Source organism: Drosophila subpulchrella, chromosome X (assembly GCF_014743375.2).
Source record: "Drosophila subpulchrella strain 33 F10 #4 breed RU33 chromosome X, RU_Dsub_v1.1 Primary Assembly, whole genome shotgun sequence".
Classification (NCBI taxonomy): Eukaryota; Metazoa; Arthropoda; class Insecta; order Diptera; family Drosophilidae; genus Drosophila; species Drosophila subpulchrella.
Window position 1 is genome coordinate 21062292 of NC_050613.1, and position 15699 is coordinate 21077990.

General features: G+C 39.4%; 1 protein-coding gene across 1 annotated transcript; it reads right to left on the reverse strand.

Moving 5' to 3' along the window:
- Positions 1-105: 105 nt before the first annotated feature.
- LOC119557186 (innexin inx1) lies at positions 106-10803 on the reverse strand. Its single transcript, XM_037869831.1, has 6 exons — positions 10296-10803; positions 4420-4866; positions 2815-2922; positions 1731-1886; positions 1310-1662; positions 106-1187 (listed from the first exon to the last, which is right to left on the reverse strand). Exons 2-6 carry the CDS (start codon positions 4666-4668, stop codon positions 965-967), a joined length of 1089 nt encoding a protein of 362 aa, XP_037725759.1. The 5' UTR covers positions 4669-4866; positions 10296-10803; the 3' UTR covers positions 106-964.
- Positions 10804-15699: the final 4896 nt, after the last annotated feature.

Here is a 15699-nt window from a genome sequence, read left to right on the forward strand (position 1 = left end):
TCTAAATGATTTTTGCTTCCTGTTATTTGGCCTTACTTATTTTTAGTGCGATATTTTTTTTGCACATTTCAAAATATATCAAATCCCAAAAACAAAACGGTAACATTTTCGCCAGTTGTAAAAAGTTTTTTATTTCATATCATATTTTAGTTTAAAAAATATATATGCAAATATATATGTATATATATATTTATAAAACCTTAGCAATTTTCGCCTAAAACTACACAATAAACTTAACATAGCGCATTGTATTTTCTTCAGTTTTTTCCCCAAAAAAAACTTGTGTGTTTAAAACGCTTCCGATGGAAATCTAGACAATATTATTATGAAAGACTCAAGCAATATTTATTTGTTATTATTTTAACGTTTGTTCCGAAGCGTTCAAACATTTTTTAATATCATGCAAAAATAGTATCTCTTTTAATTTTTTTGGGGGGATTCTCTTTTCATTTTAGTGATGTTGTCTATTTATAAATAAGAACTAACATTAAATTAGAAATTAAAATTAGGAAAAAAAATGATTTTGTTTGCAGAAAAAAAACACAAGGAAAATCTCATCTTTTTTATGTCTTGTTATAATTGATGGAAATCAAAAAATAAAAATAAAATAAAAGGATTGTCTTTTCTGCCAAGCGATTCGAGTTGTGATCATTGATTAATTCATGTTTATGATAGCTTTAGGCTTAGGGGTAGGGGTAAAGGGGAAGAGGGGGCCTTTGGGGAGGGGTTCTAAGGTAAGGGCTTAATCACAGAACTACCAATGGGGCGTCGGGGGCGTGGCTCTGTCCTGGTCTTTAGTTTCAACTAAGTAGTATGATTTGTGCTAAATAAAAATAATAAAAATCCAAAACAGAATTTGGAATTTAGGGTTTTCGGACAAAATGATGGGGGATTTTCAGGCAGGGTATTGATATATCGTAGGGCATATCGGGGCATCATCTCATATATCATCTGTATATCTGGTCTACTTGGCACGATCGTGCTTGGAGGGCTCCACCTGCTTGGCAAACTCGCTCATCACGTCCTTGTAAATGACCGGATCGAGATTGCGGCCCAGCATATAGATGAGCCACCAGTCCCCGATGTCCAGTTTTCGGGACAGCGAGCGACAGATCTCCATGGGAATCATGCGGTTGCGGGCGTTCAAAAGGCGTGGCCGGAATTTCGGCATGAAGATAATGCAGCCACTGCAAGAGATTAATGTAAAACAAGTTCCATTAATACCTAGTTTAATATTAAGTTGGGTTTCAAGGATATAATATCTCAATACTATATATCATCAGGATCATATTTGTAAGTCGAATCTTACCGGAACACTATCAGTCCGATGAGCAGGACGAGCAGAATCCAGAACCAGAACCAGATGAACACGTAGGTCTTCTCGTTCACAATGTTCAGCGGCAGGATGCAGAGGGAGTCGTGCTTCTGGAGCGAACCGGAGGCACCGTACTTGTGGAAGGTGCACTTGGTGACCCGTGGGAACACATAGACCATGGGATCCATCCTTTGCTCCTGCGGAACGTCCGAGAGTTTCATGATATTGGTGCCGTACGAGAAGAACTCGCCGTCAAAGAAGCGATTCATCAGATACATCTGCACGATGATGTTTATGCAGCAGAGAACTTCGCAGGCCCAGTACCGAATGGCGTACAGCTTGTGGCGCTAAAGGGGATATGGGATATGGGATATAGGATATAGATTTCTAATCAGTCTGGTAAGTGGGCACCCACCTTCACGTGCTTGATCAGATAGTCCAGCAGGGCATCGCGCTTCGCCTCCTTCTCCTCGCGAGTGCAAATCGTGATGTTTAGGCCCATCACAATCATGCGCATCAGGCCGCCCTCGAATTTGTTCCACAGGAACTTGGGCGTATAGCAGGCCATGGCCTAAAATAAATAAACAAATGGTATTACAGAAACTCTTTACAATTTCTTTGCTTGTTGGGTAAATATTTTGAATACTACAGATATTCCTATTACAAAATCCAGATACCTTATAAGCCCTGATTCAAACCCTTTGCTTAACGTTTGTTTGCATTTGTCAACTTAAGAATATCATATGCCAATAGTTCGGAATCTGTTTCAACAAACAATTTTATTGAAATCTGTCGAAGCAATTGACACATTGCTGTCGATGTCGATGTTGCTGCTGTTGTAATTGCCACTGTTGATGTTGTTCGTGCTATTTAGCAAGTCATTAATTATATTTGGTATTTCACAAGTCCAAAGCACTTTTGTTGCGCTATTCCCATTTGTTTCCGTCGCTTCAGCAATATACATTAACCCATTCACATCTCAAGTGCACAGAGAGAAAAACATCACTCAATTAAAGGGGTTCCCAAAAAAATAAGTTTCTGATTAAAACCTAATCGTAGATCGAAAGATACATAACAAATTATTGAGTTTACCAGTCAATACACTCTTAGATTATTTCTCTAAGCAAAACGGTAAGCATATTTTGGTCAGTGTATATAGCACTCCCCTATAGCTCCCCATATATCCACGCATGCCACGCATTCAATTGAACTTAATTGGAGCGATTGCCTTCGTGGCAAAGAATCGAGACCACAAACAAAGTGAACACATCACTGCACAGAAAAAAAAAACTAGAAGATCATTGAGAATCTTCCCCTAATATAGATGTGGGATACATGAGATCTTAATCTTAGAAAATAAACAATAGGAAGGTGTGAATTTGTGAGTACTCAAATCTTGGAGATGTGATAATTGAAATCTTGGAATATAATTCTGTGTATTGATAGGGGGGCTTACTTCGGGGATCCAGGGATTACAAAATGAATGCTACGGAACATACCTGGAAGAAGAGTACGAAGCACACCCACTGGTAGTAGGTGTAGTACTTTTTGGCATCCTCGTCACCGAAATCGTTGGCAACACCGGGATGAGCAACCTCACGGCCAACCTGGAAAATACAATAAACCAAGAGGAATTTTAACAAAATGGTATAAAATTAAGGCATAGTGTATAAAATAAGTTACTGAAAGTCCTTACAAACAAATTATATATTTCTTTCCTCAGGAGTTGCAGACATACCATCTGCAGACATGTAATCTACACTCGATCTGTCACCTCCATCAGATAGGCACAATTAACCCGACTAAACGGCAACTTGGGTTCCCAGGCCAGGTATCCACATGGTTTCCCTGATTTATTCCGCCCACCCACTCCAAAACATGCTCAGTTCACTTAGTTAGCGCGACTTGGCGAGTAATTTGATCGGTTAAACTGCCAAAAACAAAAAATATTTCCACGAAATCGTGGAGTAGGGAGTTATCGGACTGTTTCCTGCCTTGCATGAAATATGAGCCAATCCCCCTGTGGAGATATACACGGAAAGAAAATGGTCTATACTTGCAAGTGATGAATAAAATATCTTTTTATAATTTAGTGATACTGATTAAATTTGGCAGATTAAATGTATATGATAACTTCCATTAAATGAGCTTTCAACTATCATTATTATTTAAAGCGTTCATCTTTTTATTCTTTCTTAATTTCTTAAGTTTTATATTTGTACAGATCAACAAATAGTATCTAAAGATATACTGATATAGTTTCCTAAAGGTAGTGATCTAAAATTGGAACTGTTGACCTCAAGTAAATTGAATTGATCTTTGATCAGTTTTTTTGTCAGTGCTAGGGGACATTGGAGTTCCTCCGGTGGGGAATTCAATTTCGGTTTTTTTGGTGTTCTTGATTCTGTTCTTTTTTTCCCCCCACAACCGATTGTACAAATCGCAGCCCGCAGCAATAAGGAGGAAGAAGCAGACAACGCCCAGTTTATAATTGCTTTATAGGCCGGGCATGAATTATGTGTGTGTATTACACATATCATATGTGTTTTATATGTATGGAATACCTTCCAAAAGGGTCGGACGTGTCCGGCCTACAGAAAACTTGACAGGCAGACAAAAACTCAGATATGGAAGGGGTTTTATATAAAGGGGATCTGCAGAGTAGACAAGAATACCATTTTAATTATGATGGATCTGGATCGAAGAGGAAGTAAGGGCTCTTAGGGCCTATGCTGAACGGAAATAGATGGGTACCTTGCTATAAAGTGTAGAATTCTTGAGTTCTAATAAAGCTGTCTATCAGAAGTTGAATTTGTTAAGGAATTGATATATCTGAGGAATTAACATCTCTAGAATTCTAATGAAGCTGTCTATAAGAAGGTGGACTTGTTTAAGAAATACAATCTTAATCTATCATAGTTGGGGAACTATGATATTTATAATAAAAACAAGCTAAAAACTTTTGAACTCTTGAAATTCTAGCAAGACTGTTTATAAGAAGTTGGATTTGTTAAGAAAACGATCTTATTTGTTGCCAAACTTGAGATCATATCCCATAATTTTACAAACTAGATCCCGAAATTCGCATTTTCCATCCCACTCACCTGTCTGCGGAAGGCATCCGGCATGGTGAAGGTGCTGTGGATCCAGCAGAACGTGTTGACCACGTGCGGGGGAACCCCATTGACGATGCAGCTGATCGGCTGGCCCACGTACTGGGTGGCGGTGATGATCAGGCTGCAGGTGAGCAGCAGCACCGTGGTGAACGAGTTGTGCAGCCGGAAGACGGCGTTGTCCGTCTGGATGTCCTGCCACTTGAGGTAGCTCTTCAGGCTACCCAGCAACTTGTACATCTTGGCACAGTTTGGGTCTCGGTGGGCGAATCGGACTAAGGATCAATATCTCTTTTCAAGGAGCTTCTCCTCCGGGCAGTGTTGTTGGACCTCCCGAAATGAAAATTAGGCTTCAGGCTAGGCGCGTTCTTAGCTTTCTTTTGCCGGTTCTTGTCTTGTTTCGAATTCTCTTGGCCTTCAACTTTCGATGCATATCAACTGCAAGTAAGCAAAATAATGGTTAATAAATCTCTGTAGTTTCTTTTGATCAAATAATAAACGATGTGATATCCATTGCACTTAATTTAATTTCTGTGTAGGCAAACTGGGCGCAGATACACGGCTGCTATCTCGGTATCTGTGAAGTACATATCGCTAATTGGGGCGACAGGCAACACCTAGCAATTGAAGTTCGCCGAAATGTGTACAATTTCGTGGTGAGCCATGAGCTTCTGATTGATAAATGCGCAGAGCGTGAGTATTTTGGCATAAATCAACATCAACTAATAGAATCTTGAGACGGTTTCAATTTCAATTAAAGATACATTTCGCAGCGGCTCGGCTCAGCTGGGAAAATTGATGCGCCATTTAAGTAACCAATTGGCATTTGCTCCACTTGCCTGTGTGGCCCGCTGGCATCTGAGACGGATTCCAATTCCGACTCCCCTTCATCTTCCTCCCGGGAGAACATCCAACTGGGGGCAATGCACCTCCACCGAGTGGTTCCCCTGGTTCCTCCGGCTCCTCTTGCGATCTCTGTGCAACGCAGTTGACCCAAGCGCCACTGGGAGACCCCGTCTCAATTATGTTAAATCGTTACGGTTTCTTTGTCTTGCGGCATTTCGATCTTGAAGAGGGTTCTACACAACTACCAGTCCGTTTCAAGAGTATTTTAAAATTTTCTTATTAATCTAATTTAATTGACAAAATCGTATAGCCTAAATTACTATTGAAAAACCGCGAAAAATACGAATTTGTATGGCTAAAATCTGAATCCCATTTTTCGGTCTTAAGAAGTCACTGTTTTGGCTGTCGTATTGAAAATAAGGGTCAGAATGCGGAATGTCATACCTCGTTGAGCTCGTGGCTTAATTTCCAATTTAATGGCATTCCAACCTGGAAAATTTTTATTTTTGCCATTTTCGCAAAAAAATTACAAAAAAATGCGAAATTTGGTCAAAAAATAGATTTTCCTAAATGTGATAGGAATCGCTAGCATATATTGCAAGCTGCTCAAAACAGTCGGTCTTATAGCTGTACGTCTTAATTTACCTAAACTACGAGTAAAAAACCTCGAAAAAAAACGATTTCTTTTGACTAAAATCTGAATCCCATTTTTCGCCCTAAAAAAGTCAGTCTTTTGGCTGTCATATTGTAAAAAAGGGTCGGAATGAAGAATGTCATACCTCGTTAAGCTCGTGGCTTAATTTCCAATCTATTGGCATTCAAACCTGGAAATTTTTAATTTTTCACATTTTTCGCAAAAAAACATGATGTAACCCCTTATAAAAAATGAAAAATTTGGTCAAAAATTAAATTTTCCTAAATGTGATGGGGCTCGTTAGCATATGTTGCAAGCTGCTCAAAACAGTCGGCCGTTTAACTGTATGACGTTATTTGACGAAACTACAATTGAAAAACCGCTAGAAATAAGAGTATTTTTGACGAAAATCTGAATCCTATTTTTCGTCCATAAAAATTCAGTGTTTTGGCTGCCATAATGGACATAAAAGTCCGAACGAGGAATGTCATACCTCGTTAAACTCGTTGCTTAATTTCCAATCCAATGGCATTCAAACCTAAAATTTTTTTATTTTTCACATTTTTCACGAAAAAACGTGATGTAACCCCTTATAAAAAATGCGAAATTTGGTCAAAAAAAGATTTTCCCAAAAATGATTGGGATCGTTAGCCTATGTTGCAAGCTGCTCAAAACAGTCGGTCTTTAGCTATACGCCTTGATTTGGGGAAATTATGGCTGAAATCCCGATAAAAATGTGATTTTTTTTTTAAATATAAAATTGTTTCCGGAAAGTGATACGGAACGTTATCGGAGGCTTTTAGCTGCACAGAACTTCTTGTTTAGACTTGTGATATATATGAGCGTTTAAAATATTAATAAACAATTTGTTGAACTATTTTTGGACTGCATCCAATAAAGTCGTACAGTTCTCATGACGGCATTTCAATGGATCCCGAGTTCTTTGGCTTGATGATAAAAATGTAAACTTCACAAGGTGTAGGCCCCCGGAACCCCTCCAACAGCCCATTCCACATATAAATTGCCTCCTTCCTGGCCCAAACCCCCCATTCCCCCTTACCAGCGCCCCCTCAACGCTTCGCTGACTTTGCCTTTTGCTTTTGAAGTTGCATATCAACACACATATAGAGACAATGGCCCTCCGCCCACCGCCCACTTCCTCCCACCTGCCCTCCCATTTCCACATTTCCACACTTGCACACACAAGCAGCTGGCACTTGTTGTTGATTTTCCTTCGTTTTCCTAGGCATTTTCATTGCCAAGGCCGTGGGGACCATGGACTGCAAGTGTTGCCGGCCAGAAGTTGATAGTCGCGGATTTGGTGGAGTTTTCGCTGTGCAAATTGCAATTTGTTTCGGTTCCGAAATGGGGGGAAAATGGAAAAACCGAGGGGCCAGTTTTAGGTGTCAGCTCTGCCAATTGTTTTTCGAAAAGGTCATCGCAACTGCATTAATGTTATTTACGTGCCGTCGCTTGACAATCGTCTATTTTAAATACCCTTAAATCTAGGGTAATGGCGGTTTTAGACCAAAGTTATGTGACCGAGAATGATTTATATGTATTAGCCAAAGGTGTAACTAAAGATTATTAAGCTCTGTTAATATATTGATCAGATACCCGAAGTGTACCGGTCTGGTGACGCTATAATTCCCAATCAGTTAAAGCACACTGTGTGTAAAATATTATTAAAATCATAACGTGAATACCAATTTTCAAATGATCCCCGTACTTATTACACATATCCCAAAACAAAATGTTATTCGGAAATGTTATTTTAAAAACCTTTGCTTAAAATGAAAAATGAAAAACGTGTAACTAACACTTCGCTCACACAAATGCCCTTTTTAATAATTTTTAGTGCTGTTTCAGTTGGCAAATTTATTTAGTCGTTGTCATTGCTGATTTTTCTAGTGTCCGTACACTTTGTTGTCGGGTCTTTTGAAAGCCTCAACATGCTTAACCTTAACATGAATACAAACAGCGCACGAGAACTGCAATGGCAATTGCAATATTGCACTGGCAATTGCATTTGGAATCTGAGTTTTTTCTGCTCTTCTGTTTTTTGTTTTTTTTTTTGTTTTTGCGGGAGTCTGTCTCTTGAAGTTGTGACGTCAACTTAATTGCATTCGACTGTACAACGAGTTATTTTTGAGTCGGGCCGAGTTGATTCATTTTCATTAGGGTTTGGTTGGTGTTTTATTGGGTTAGCAGCTGGTCGCCAGAGCGGAAGTTGCCCTTCGGGTGTGCGTGTGTGCGACACACTAGGGGTGGCATCGGCCAAAGAGACACGACTCACGCACAGGAAGTGGCTAATATCTGGGATCTATGGGTTACAACCTTGGTAAGATCCCCTAAGTGAGATACCACATAGACATTCCCTAAATCAAACAGTAAATTATTGAAAACGGATAATAAATATCAGCTAAAAGACTGCAAAATGACAGCCAGTCATTATGAAATCTTTAGAAAAAAAAACCCTAGCTATAAGCAGCTACAAAATCTGTTAAATATTAGCAAAAACTTATTACTGAAGCTTATTATAAGTATGTACATATGTACATACAAAAAAGTGAAGAATTCTTTAGCGACGAAAAAGAAAAAAACTTTGTGTACGATATTTTATTTTCATCTTGGACATGTTTAAAGAGTCAAATAATGAGAATAAAGCATTAAAGACCATAAGGCCGATAACTATCGTGTTACGCTGTCATCGCTAACGATCTATTTACGCGGCAGCTGGCCCAGAACAAAACCTTTTTGGTCATCCACTTCTGCGGCTAGTAACTTGGCATGCAGCTCGGTGAGGATCTGATCGGATCGTATGGGATGGGATGGGATGGTATGGGATCGTTAGAATGGAGAAACCGCAACATAGCGTGCTCATAATAGGGATACCACGAGTGGGAGAAGGTGGGAAAGAGTATCGGTAGTTAGGAACCGTAGTACCCACTACGTGCTCCTCCCCCATTTGAATTCCCGATTGGAGACACATGCTCAAATACAATGAGTCGCCACTGTTCTGCGTCACTTAAATTGACCATTTCCGTTTGGAGGGGGGCAGGAATTTGTGGGGGTTGGGGCCAAGTGGAGAGGGGGTCATCTTTGGGATGCGAAGAGAAGATATGCCATAGATGTCGCCGAACCCGTCAGACGGGCTACTTCTAAGGTGAGCCGATACACGACAAAAAACACAAATGATACAACCATATCTTCGGTCTTCTCATATCGTTTGAATCCTACCTTACGATCAGAATCCAAAATCTCAAATTATATGATGAAAACACTGGGGTTAATTATTTACAACATATGGGATTGCTGGGTGATATTTCTTTCTGTGTATATAAGACACGAAAAATGATGAAGCGGGAAGATTCTTGAGAAATAACGAGAAAAAAGAAACCAAAGAAAAGAGGGGATAAAGATAAGGGGAAGATTGAATAGGGGAAAAGCTAGGAAGAGGAACTCCAAAGAGGAAATGAAAAGTATGCTGGGAGCGAGAAGATTCATGAGGAAAATCTGAAAAGGTTAACCAGAAGATACAATGTTGGAAAAATGTGAAGAAATAAACAGATTTTTTAACCATGATTGGATGTAATAAAAACATACAAAAACCTATTTTAATGGAAGTAAAAGCTCATTTGTAATATCATCTCTAGAGCCGAAGCTCAGTCAGTTGCGCAAAATAAACTGTGGAACCCATCTGTATACAATTACAAGATCAAAGAATGCTGATCATAATCAACTGACGTAATGAAAAACAAACAATGCCTATGATTGTGTTCGCAATATTATCTAAACATAAATATGTTTCAGGTGCCGCAGAAGAATTTGTTCAGCTCCATCAGGTCTTATTCTGATGAAGAGAAGCTTCTGTTCAGTTTTAGGCAATGATACCTAAAGTATTGCTGTTGATAGAGACACTATCATCTCTAAGCTTAATTCTAAATATTATAAAAAAATGATAACATCTATTCAATGGTGTAACGTTCCAGTACTTGCTATGTGATTATTGAGCCCCATAAACTGTTGAACCGCAAGAACTCTTGGTATCACCTGACTTGCGACAGCCGTCGATCAAATCCAATTGGCTCAAATGGGTTCTAATCAAAGTGATGCTCCAAGGCTGACATCTCGCTTAATCTCGGGGGATTACATTATAGTTATACAACTAATACGAACGTCTATATCTCTGTCCCTGTCGCCCACTTGGGATTTCTCGTTCCTCAGAAGTCATCGGTGTTATTCGAAAGCTCGGCTCGAAAGCTTCTCTTTTCTTATTAAGACAGCTTTCGTTGGCAAGATGAAGAATGCATTCTTCTGTTTTTTTTTTTTTTTTCACTAGGTTTGTTTTTCGATATTGGACTATACGTTTGGGTGATAAACTTACGCAGAATTCCGTTGTCTTCTCAGGCTCTTCCACTGGCTTTCTGTTTCGTTATTCTTCGTCTTATTTTTTGTCACAGCATGGCCTGTACGTGTGTGTGTGTTGTTGTTTTGGGGCTGCTTCTTCTTCTTCGGGTTTTTTTTGTATTATTTTTCGAATCAGCTGCCAGGTGGCCGTAAAATTTGCATGGAACAGGTTCTTGAATGCAGCCAACAGTGACTCAAATAATTATGTTTTCGAAAAATGGATTTTAAACTAAAAAAAAAACCGCGCACACACACTCACTGGAAAAAATACGAACGCAAAACGGTAATTCTCCAAAAAAAAATATGTCGATTGATTTTTCAGAACTGTCTGGTCGAATTCCGTATACGATGTACTGGGACTTTTCTCGATTTTCGCTCGGTGTTGGCTGTATTTCGAATTTTTTGTAATTTTCCTGTGTTTTTCGAGCGCCGCGTAGACGCTCGCAATGGCTTTTGTAGCACGCTGCGTTTGTCGACTGCCGCTTCGTTTTCAAATTTCACAGCAAAACTCAAAACCCATTCCATTCTCATTCCATTTCCCATTCCGCGCCATTCCGCTCTCCGTTTCCAAGCCGTTCTCTCTCGCTCACGGAACAGCTGGCGCGGCGAGAGCGGCGAGAGTTTTGGTTTTTAATTCGCTCTTTTTCGACACTCTCTCTCTCTCGGGAGCTCTCACTCTCACGCTCACTCTCTCGCTCACTCTCTCCCGCTCTCAAATGTTTATTTAAACGAATTAAGCCTTAAATTAAACTGATCGCTAGCAATGAACTAAAATTGGAGCAGCAATTGCCCAGGAGATATACTTTATTTTGAACCCCCTCTGTAGGTCTTTGAGCCCCCTTTTACCATTCACCATCGTTTACGCGACTTCTTTCCTGCTTGGCTGGCTCCAATTTCGTTTTTTGTCCACTTATTTTCGTGCGTTTTGGCCCTCTGATTCGAATTTCTTTTGTTTTGGCTTACGAAAAGGTGAGGAAAAACTTGAAATTCTTAATATCTGCACTGTGAGAAATTGTGGTATTGTGAAAGATAGGTTTGTAAAGTACAATTTACACTGCGAAAAACATTCGAGGGCGTTTAAAATTATCAAAAATTGTATTTATATTTTTTTAAAATTTATTTTTATTCAATCTCTGAAATAGCAATTGATCTCGTTTTTGTTGCTCTGCATAGAAGTGAGGTGAGTTATAGAGGTGAGCTCATTTTAAAATTAAACATGCATTATTCAAAATAAACCTGATTTTGGAAAACAAATTATGGGTATACAAAGCAGTGATTGGAGTGAAAAGAGAAACTTTCATAACAACGGGGGGTAGAAACAAAATTCCCTAACGTCAAATATAACAAAACAGATTTTTTATCGTTGTATAATAATGGTTAATTGATTGATTGTCGTAATTTATAATTTATTTGGTAATGGCTTCGAAAGTATAATATGTTACTTTTTCAATTTAAATAATGTTCGGGAAATAGTATGAAAGATGTAAAGATCCCGCCCAAGTATACAATTCTTAAATATTATAAGAATATGCTGATCTCTTTTTCATTTGTTTATCCTAGAACATAATCTGAGTTTTTCTTGTCTCAGCATGGGATGCTCGGGACGTCTGGATGGATCTGGATAAGAACGTGTTTCGCGTCGAAAACCGAGTGATATCGGATCCAATTGTTTGCTAAATCTTTCGGCGTGTGCGCACACTTTAGGTCTGTCAGTCAGTCATTGAGTCAGTTAGTCAATTGGCCAACCCAACCATTTTGCCCCTCGATATACGGTCAGATCTCAAATTACAGTTATGTCTGTATACGATACAATTTGAGTGTGTGGGGAGTGCCTTTGGCATTGCAACCGCATTTCGGCCTGGATTCCCCCGCCCTTTGGCTGGTTTTGTCTTACGTTCCGACCCTAAAGAAATCGTTCGTATCCCCATCCCCATCTCCATTGTATCATGCGGCGAGTTCGTGTTGCTTTTAATTTTAAATTAAGGTTTTTTCGGGCCCGCTCGTCTTGACATGGCCTTTTTATGGGGCCACAATAAACTGCGCACTTTCGGGCATACAAAAAGAAATCAAAACCCCAAAATAAAAAGTGTAGAGGTAGGGAAAAATGTTAAGTGCGTTGTCATTGCCACGGACATGAGGAGCGAGTAAATGGAGCTCGAATTGAAGCTTGAAGTTTTGAGCGGGTCTTACATAGGGTTGTGATATCTGTAATACGACTGTACCACCACACTTCCACGAGTTTTGGCTTTAAAAATATGTGATCAGAAAGTGGGATTCTGTAAGGTTGTCCGTTCAAGAGAGAGATAGCTGTCCGTACATCCTAAATTTGGATCATATAGCTTAATTTTTGTATCATAAGATATGTTTTGGTGAATCTACAAAGTAGAATATTACCTATTCTATACTCTGCATACTTCCATTTGATATTGACTTAAGAATCGACTAGCACATGTGCAATTAAACAGCAAACAGATATTCTCTTCACACAAACTGTACCCACACGAAACTCCGAAAACATGTGGACAAAGGTATCGTTGGTGGTACCTTTCACTTTGCCGAGTGTCACGTCTGTCGCAATCGGTCCATTAACCACACGCCCCCTCGCAGACCCGCCCCCGACCATAAAAGTACTCGAACCAGGTATCGCTGGCATCGATATCGGCAGACTTATGTACGTGAGCAGGAGCACGAACGTTGATTTGTACCTACACATATTTATCTCAGTGTGCACCGCATTGGACCTCCTTCTACTTCAAACCGAAAACCATCTCTCTCGTGGTTAAAACTCTCTCTCCGAGAAACTCGCTCACTCATCTGTACAAATCTCATTTTTCGCAGCTGCTCCTGTTTTTGCAACTTCCTTTTTGGATTGCTTCCTTAAAAGAGGAGAAAAATGGAATGGGGAAGAGATAGAGAGAGAGAGAGAGCGCAAAAGAGAGAAAGAAAGAGAAAAAAGGGGGTTGGTAGAGCGGGGGGTTGCAGCTTCCTTTTATGTCTGGCTTTTTCTACACAGTGAAAAATGTGATCGAAGATCATAATAGAAAAATATTGCCTATCCTAAGGCTAAATCTAAAACAGACTTCAAAATCGTAATGAGAAAAATCTGGTCTTTTGGATCTAAGGGTCTTCATTAAATAAATGCCTCTTTTGAAAGTATCAACTAAATATAACTAAGTTACATTTAATTTTAGATATAAGAACTAGTATCAAACACTTATTTTTTCCCCTCGTGTACCCTGCGTACGTGAGCATTATCGAACAAGTATAAAAACAATTCGCAGAACGTTGCAAGATCGACGATCAAAAGGAGCCTTGTGGAAAGTACTGGAACACAAAGGGCATGTGGACCCCAACCTTAAACATCCCATGGTTTCTATATATAGAGTGAGACTAGGCATATGTTTTCAAGTAAACACTGATCGTCAATGTCCGTGGTACTAAAATTCATCAGGCAGACTGGAGAAGATTCATCTTGAGGTGCTAAGAATAGAGCTAGTTTCAGAGGAAAATCAGCACGGAGACGAAGACCTTCAAAGATCTCATGCAAGATCGTAAAACTTTCCAAGGAAGTCACATATTAAAGACAGTCGTAAATAAAGTTACTTCTAGGAAGTTTAATGTTTTAATCAAATTAAAGCATACAATAAATTTAACAGAAAGCACACACAAAGCTTTAAGAGATCATCAATAAGTCATACAAGAGAGTGGATTGAAAATACTTGACAACAACAGCAATTAAAAAATTGCTAAAAAAAATGTTAATACGCTGTATTTATAATCTTTATACATTTTTTGAGGCCCACGAATTTAACTAGTCATATGTCTTCCTCCGAATACCATCATTAACATATTTCTTCATTTTATTTAATTGACCTTTGAACCTCTTCAATTTATTGATGTACGCCCAACATTGCTTTTAAAATGATCATTAAGTGATCAATTTGACAAACATAAAAAGTACATTGACTTATCTTTAAGTGATCTACCCTAGCATTCAATCCAAAAATCTCAAGATAGAACCATTGAAATAATCCGAATAGCTGTCTGGAAAAAAATTTAAATGGAGACCGTTTACTCCCAGCCTACAACACTTGACTTTTAACCATCCCCCTTTTCTCTACCAATCTTCGTCGGAACAAGCATTTTTATGGCCGTTAATGCCCAATGAAGATTATGTTCGGAGCCCCGACTTGGGACTATAATGAGGTGGAAACACAAGAGCACAAGTGCGGATCGCAATGACTCAATGCCGAATGGTCGGTGATATTGTGAAATGGCTTCCCTTCTGCCGGCATTCCAGTCTTGGCCACTTCGATACTGAAAACTGTAGTTACGGGTATAGGTATATATCAGTCCAAAACGAGAAAACTTGCTTGGCTTTCAATTACCAAGTCGTGGGCTTGGCTTGGCTTTTTTTGTGTTGGCCAATTGGGTGGTGGTACTGGTATACTTGATCGGTTGACAACGCTCCCGCTCTCTCTTCCCGATGATTCTCGAGTCGAAGAATCAGTAGGAGAAGCGCAGAAAGAAGTTGAATGGCCTCGTTTTGGTTTGGAGTTGCCCCCTCCACGATAAAAAGAAACAAGAATGTAAGGGCGCTCTGAGATTCGAAGCCCCAAACACCCTAGATGGTTTGATAACAAAGTTTTGGGACTCAGGAGATTCATAATTGTGCAATTTAATCTCTGGAGATTCCAGAATTTGTTCCGTTCATCGGCATCTGTTCTATTTAAAATTGTTATTCAATTTGTAGAATCACCCTATATAACAATCCAAGAAAATTAAAATTGTTTTAAATACTTATTGAGAAAGGGAAATTATAACACCCATTTAACGAAGTGAAAAAGTGCTTTAAAAGTATTTTGGATTATTTTTATAAAATCCAACCTCATTGTAAAAACTAAAGTACCCAGTTCAGTGAGGGCATGCTAAAAACCACCTAAGAAAGCATACCAAAAATGCCAACACAAGCCATCAACTTGGGAGACAAAGCAGAGGAACAAAGGCAAAGTATCTTTGTATCTGTATCTGAGCACTCTGGCTCTGTGTGAGCCCGTTTGTTTGTTTTTTATGCTCTACGCGTCACGTACTAAGTGCCTTTTACCTGTTGCTGGCTGCACAACAAGTTTCAGGTGGGGTCAACACCGATAACCGATGGGCCCGGCGATAGCGATTGCCGATAAGCGATTGCCAGGGCGCCGTCGAAGGATATGTGATGTTCGTACATATACAACTAGCCATAGAGGCTCTAGCCCTCTTACCTAGCAACCGGTTCTGCTAACAACAAACAAGGTGAGAGAGCCGAAACAACGTCAGTGATGCCAAAAGTATTTGAATGTGGTTAAGAATAGATTAAATTATATCTTAAGAGCTTAGTTTAG

Bases quoted from the DNA above. Each gene is read 5' to 3' on its own strand.
- LOC119557186 (XM_037869831.1), bottom strand. From the start codon at position 4,668: ATGTACAAGTTGCTGGGTAGCCTGAAGAGCTACCTCAAGTGGCAGGAC. The intron at 1,663-1,730 runs GTGGGTGCCCAC...TATCCCCTTTAG, and splicing joins ATCTGATCAAGCACGTGAAG to CGCCACAAGCTGTACGCCAT. The intron at 1,188-1,309 runs GTAAGATTCGAC...AATCTCTTGCAG, and splicing joins ATCGGACTGATAGTGTTCCG to TGGCTGCATTATCTTCATGC.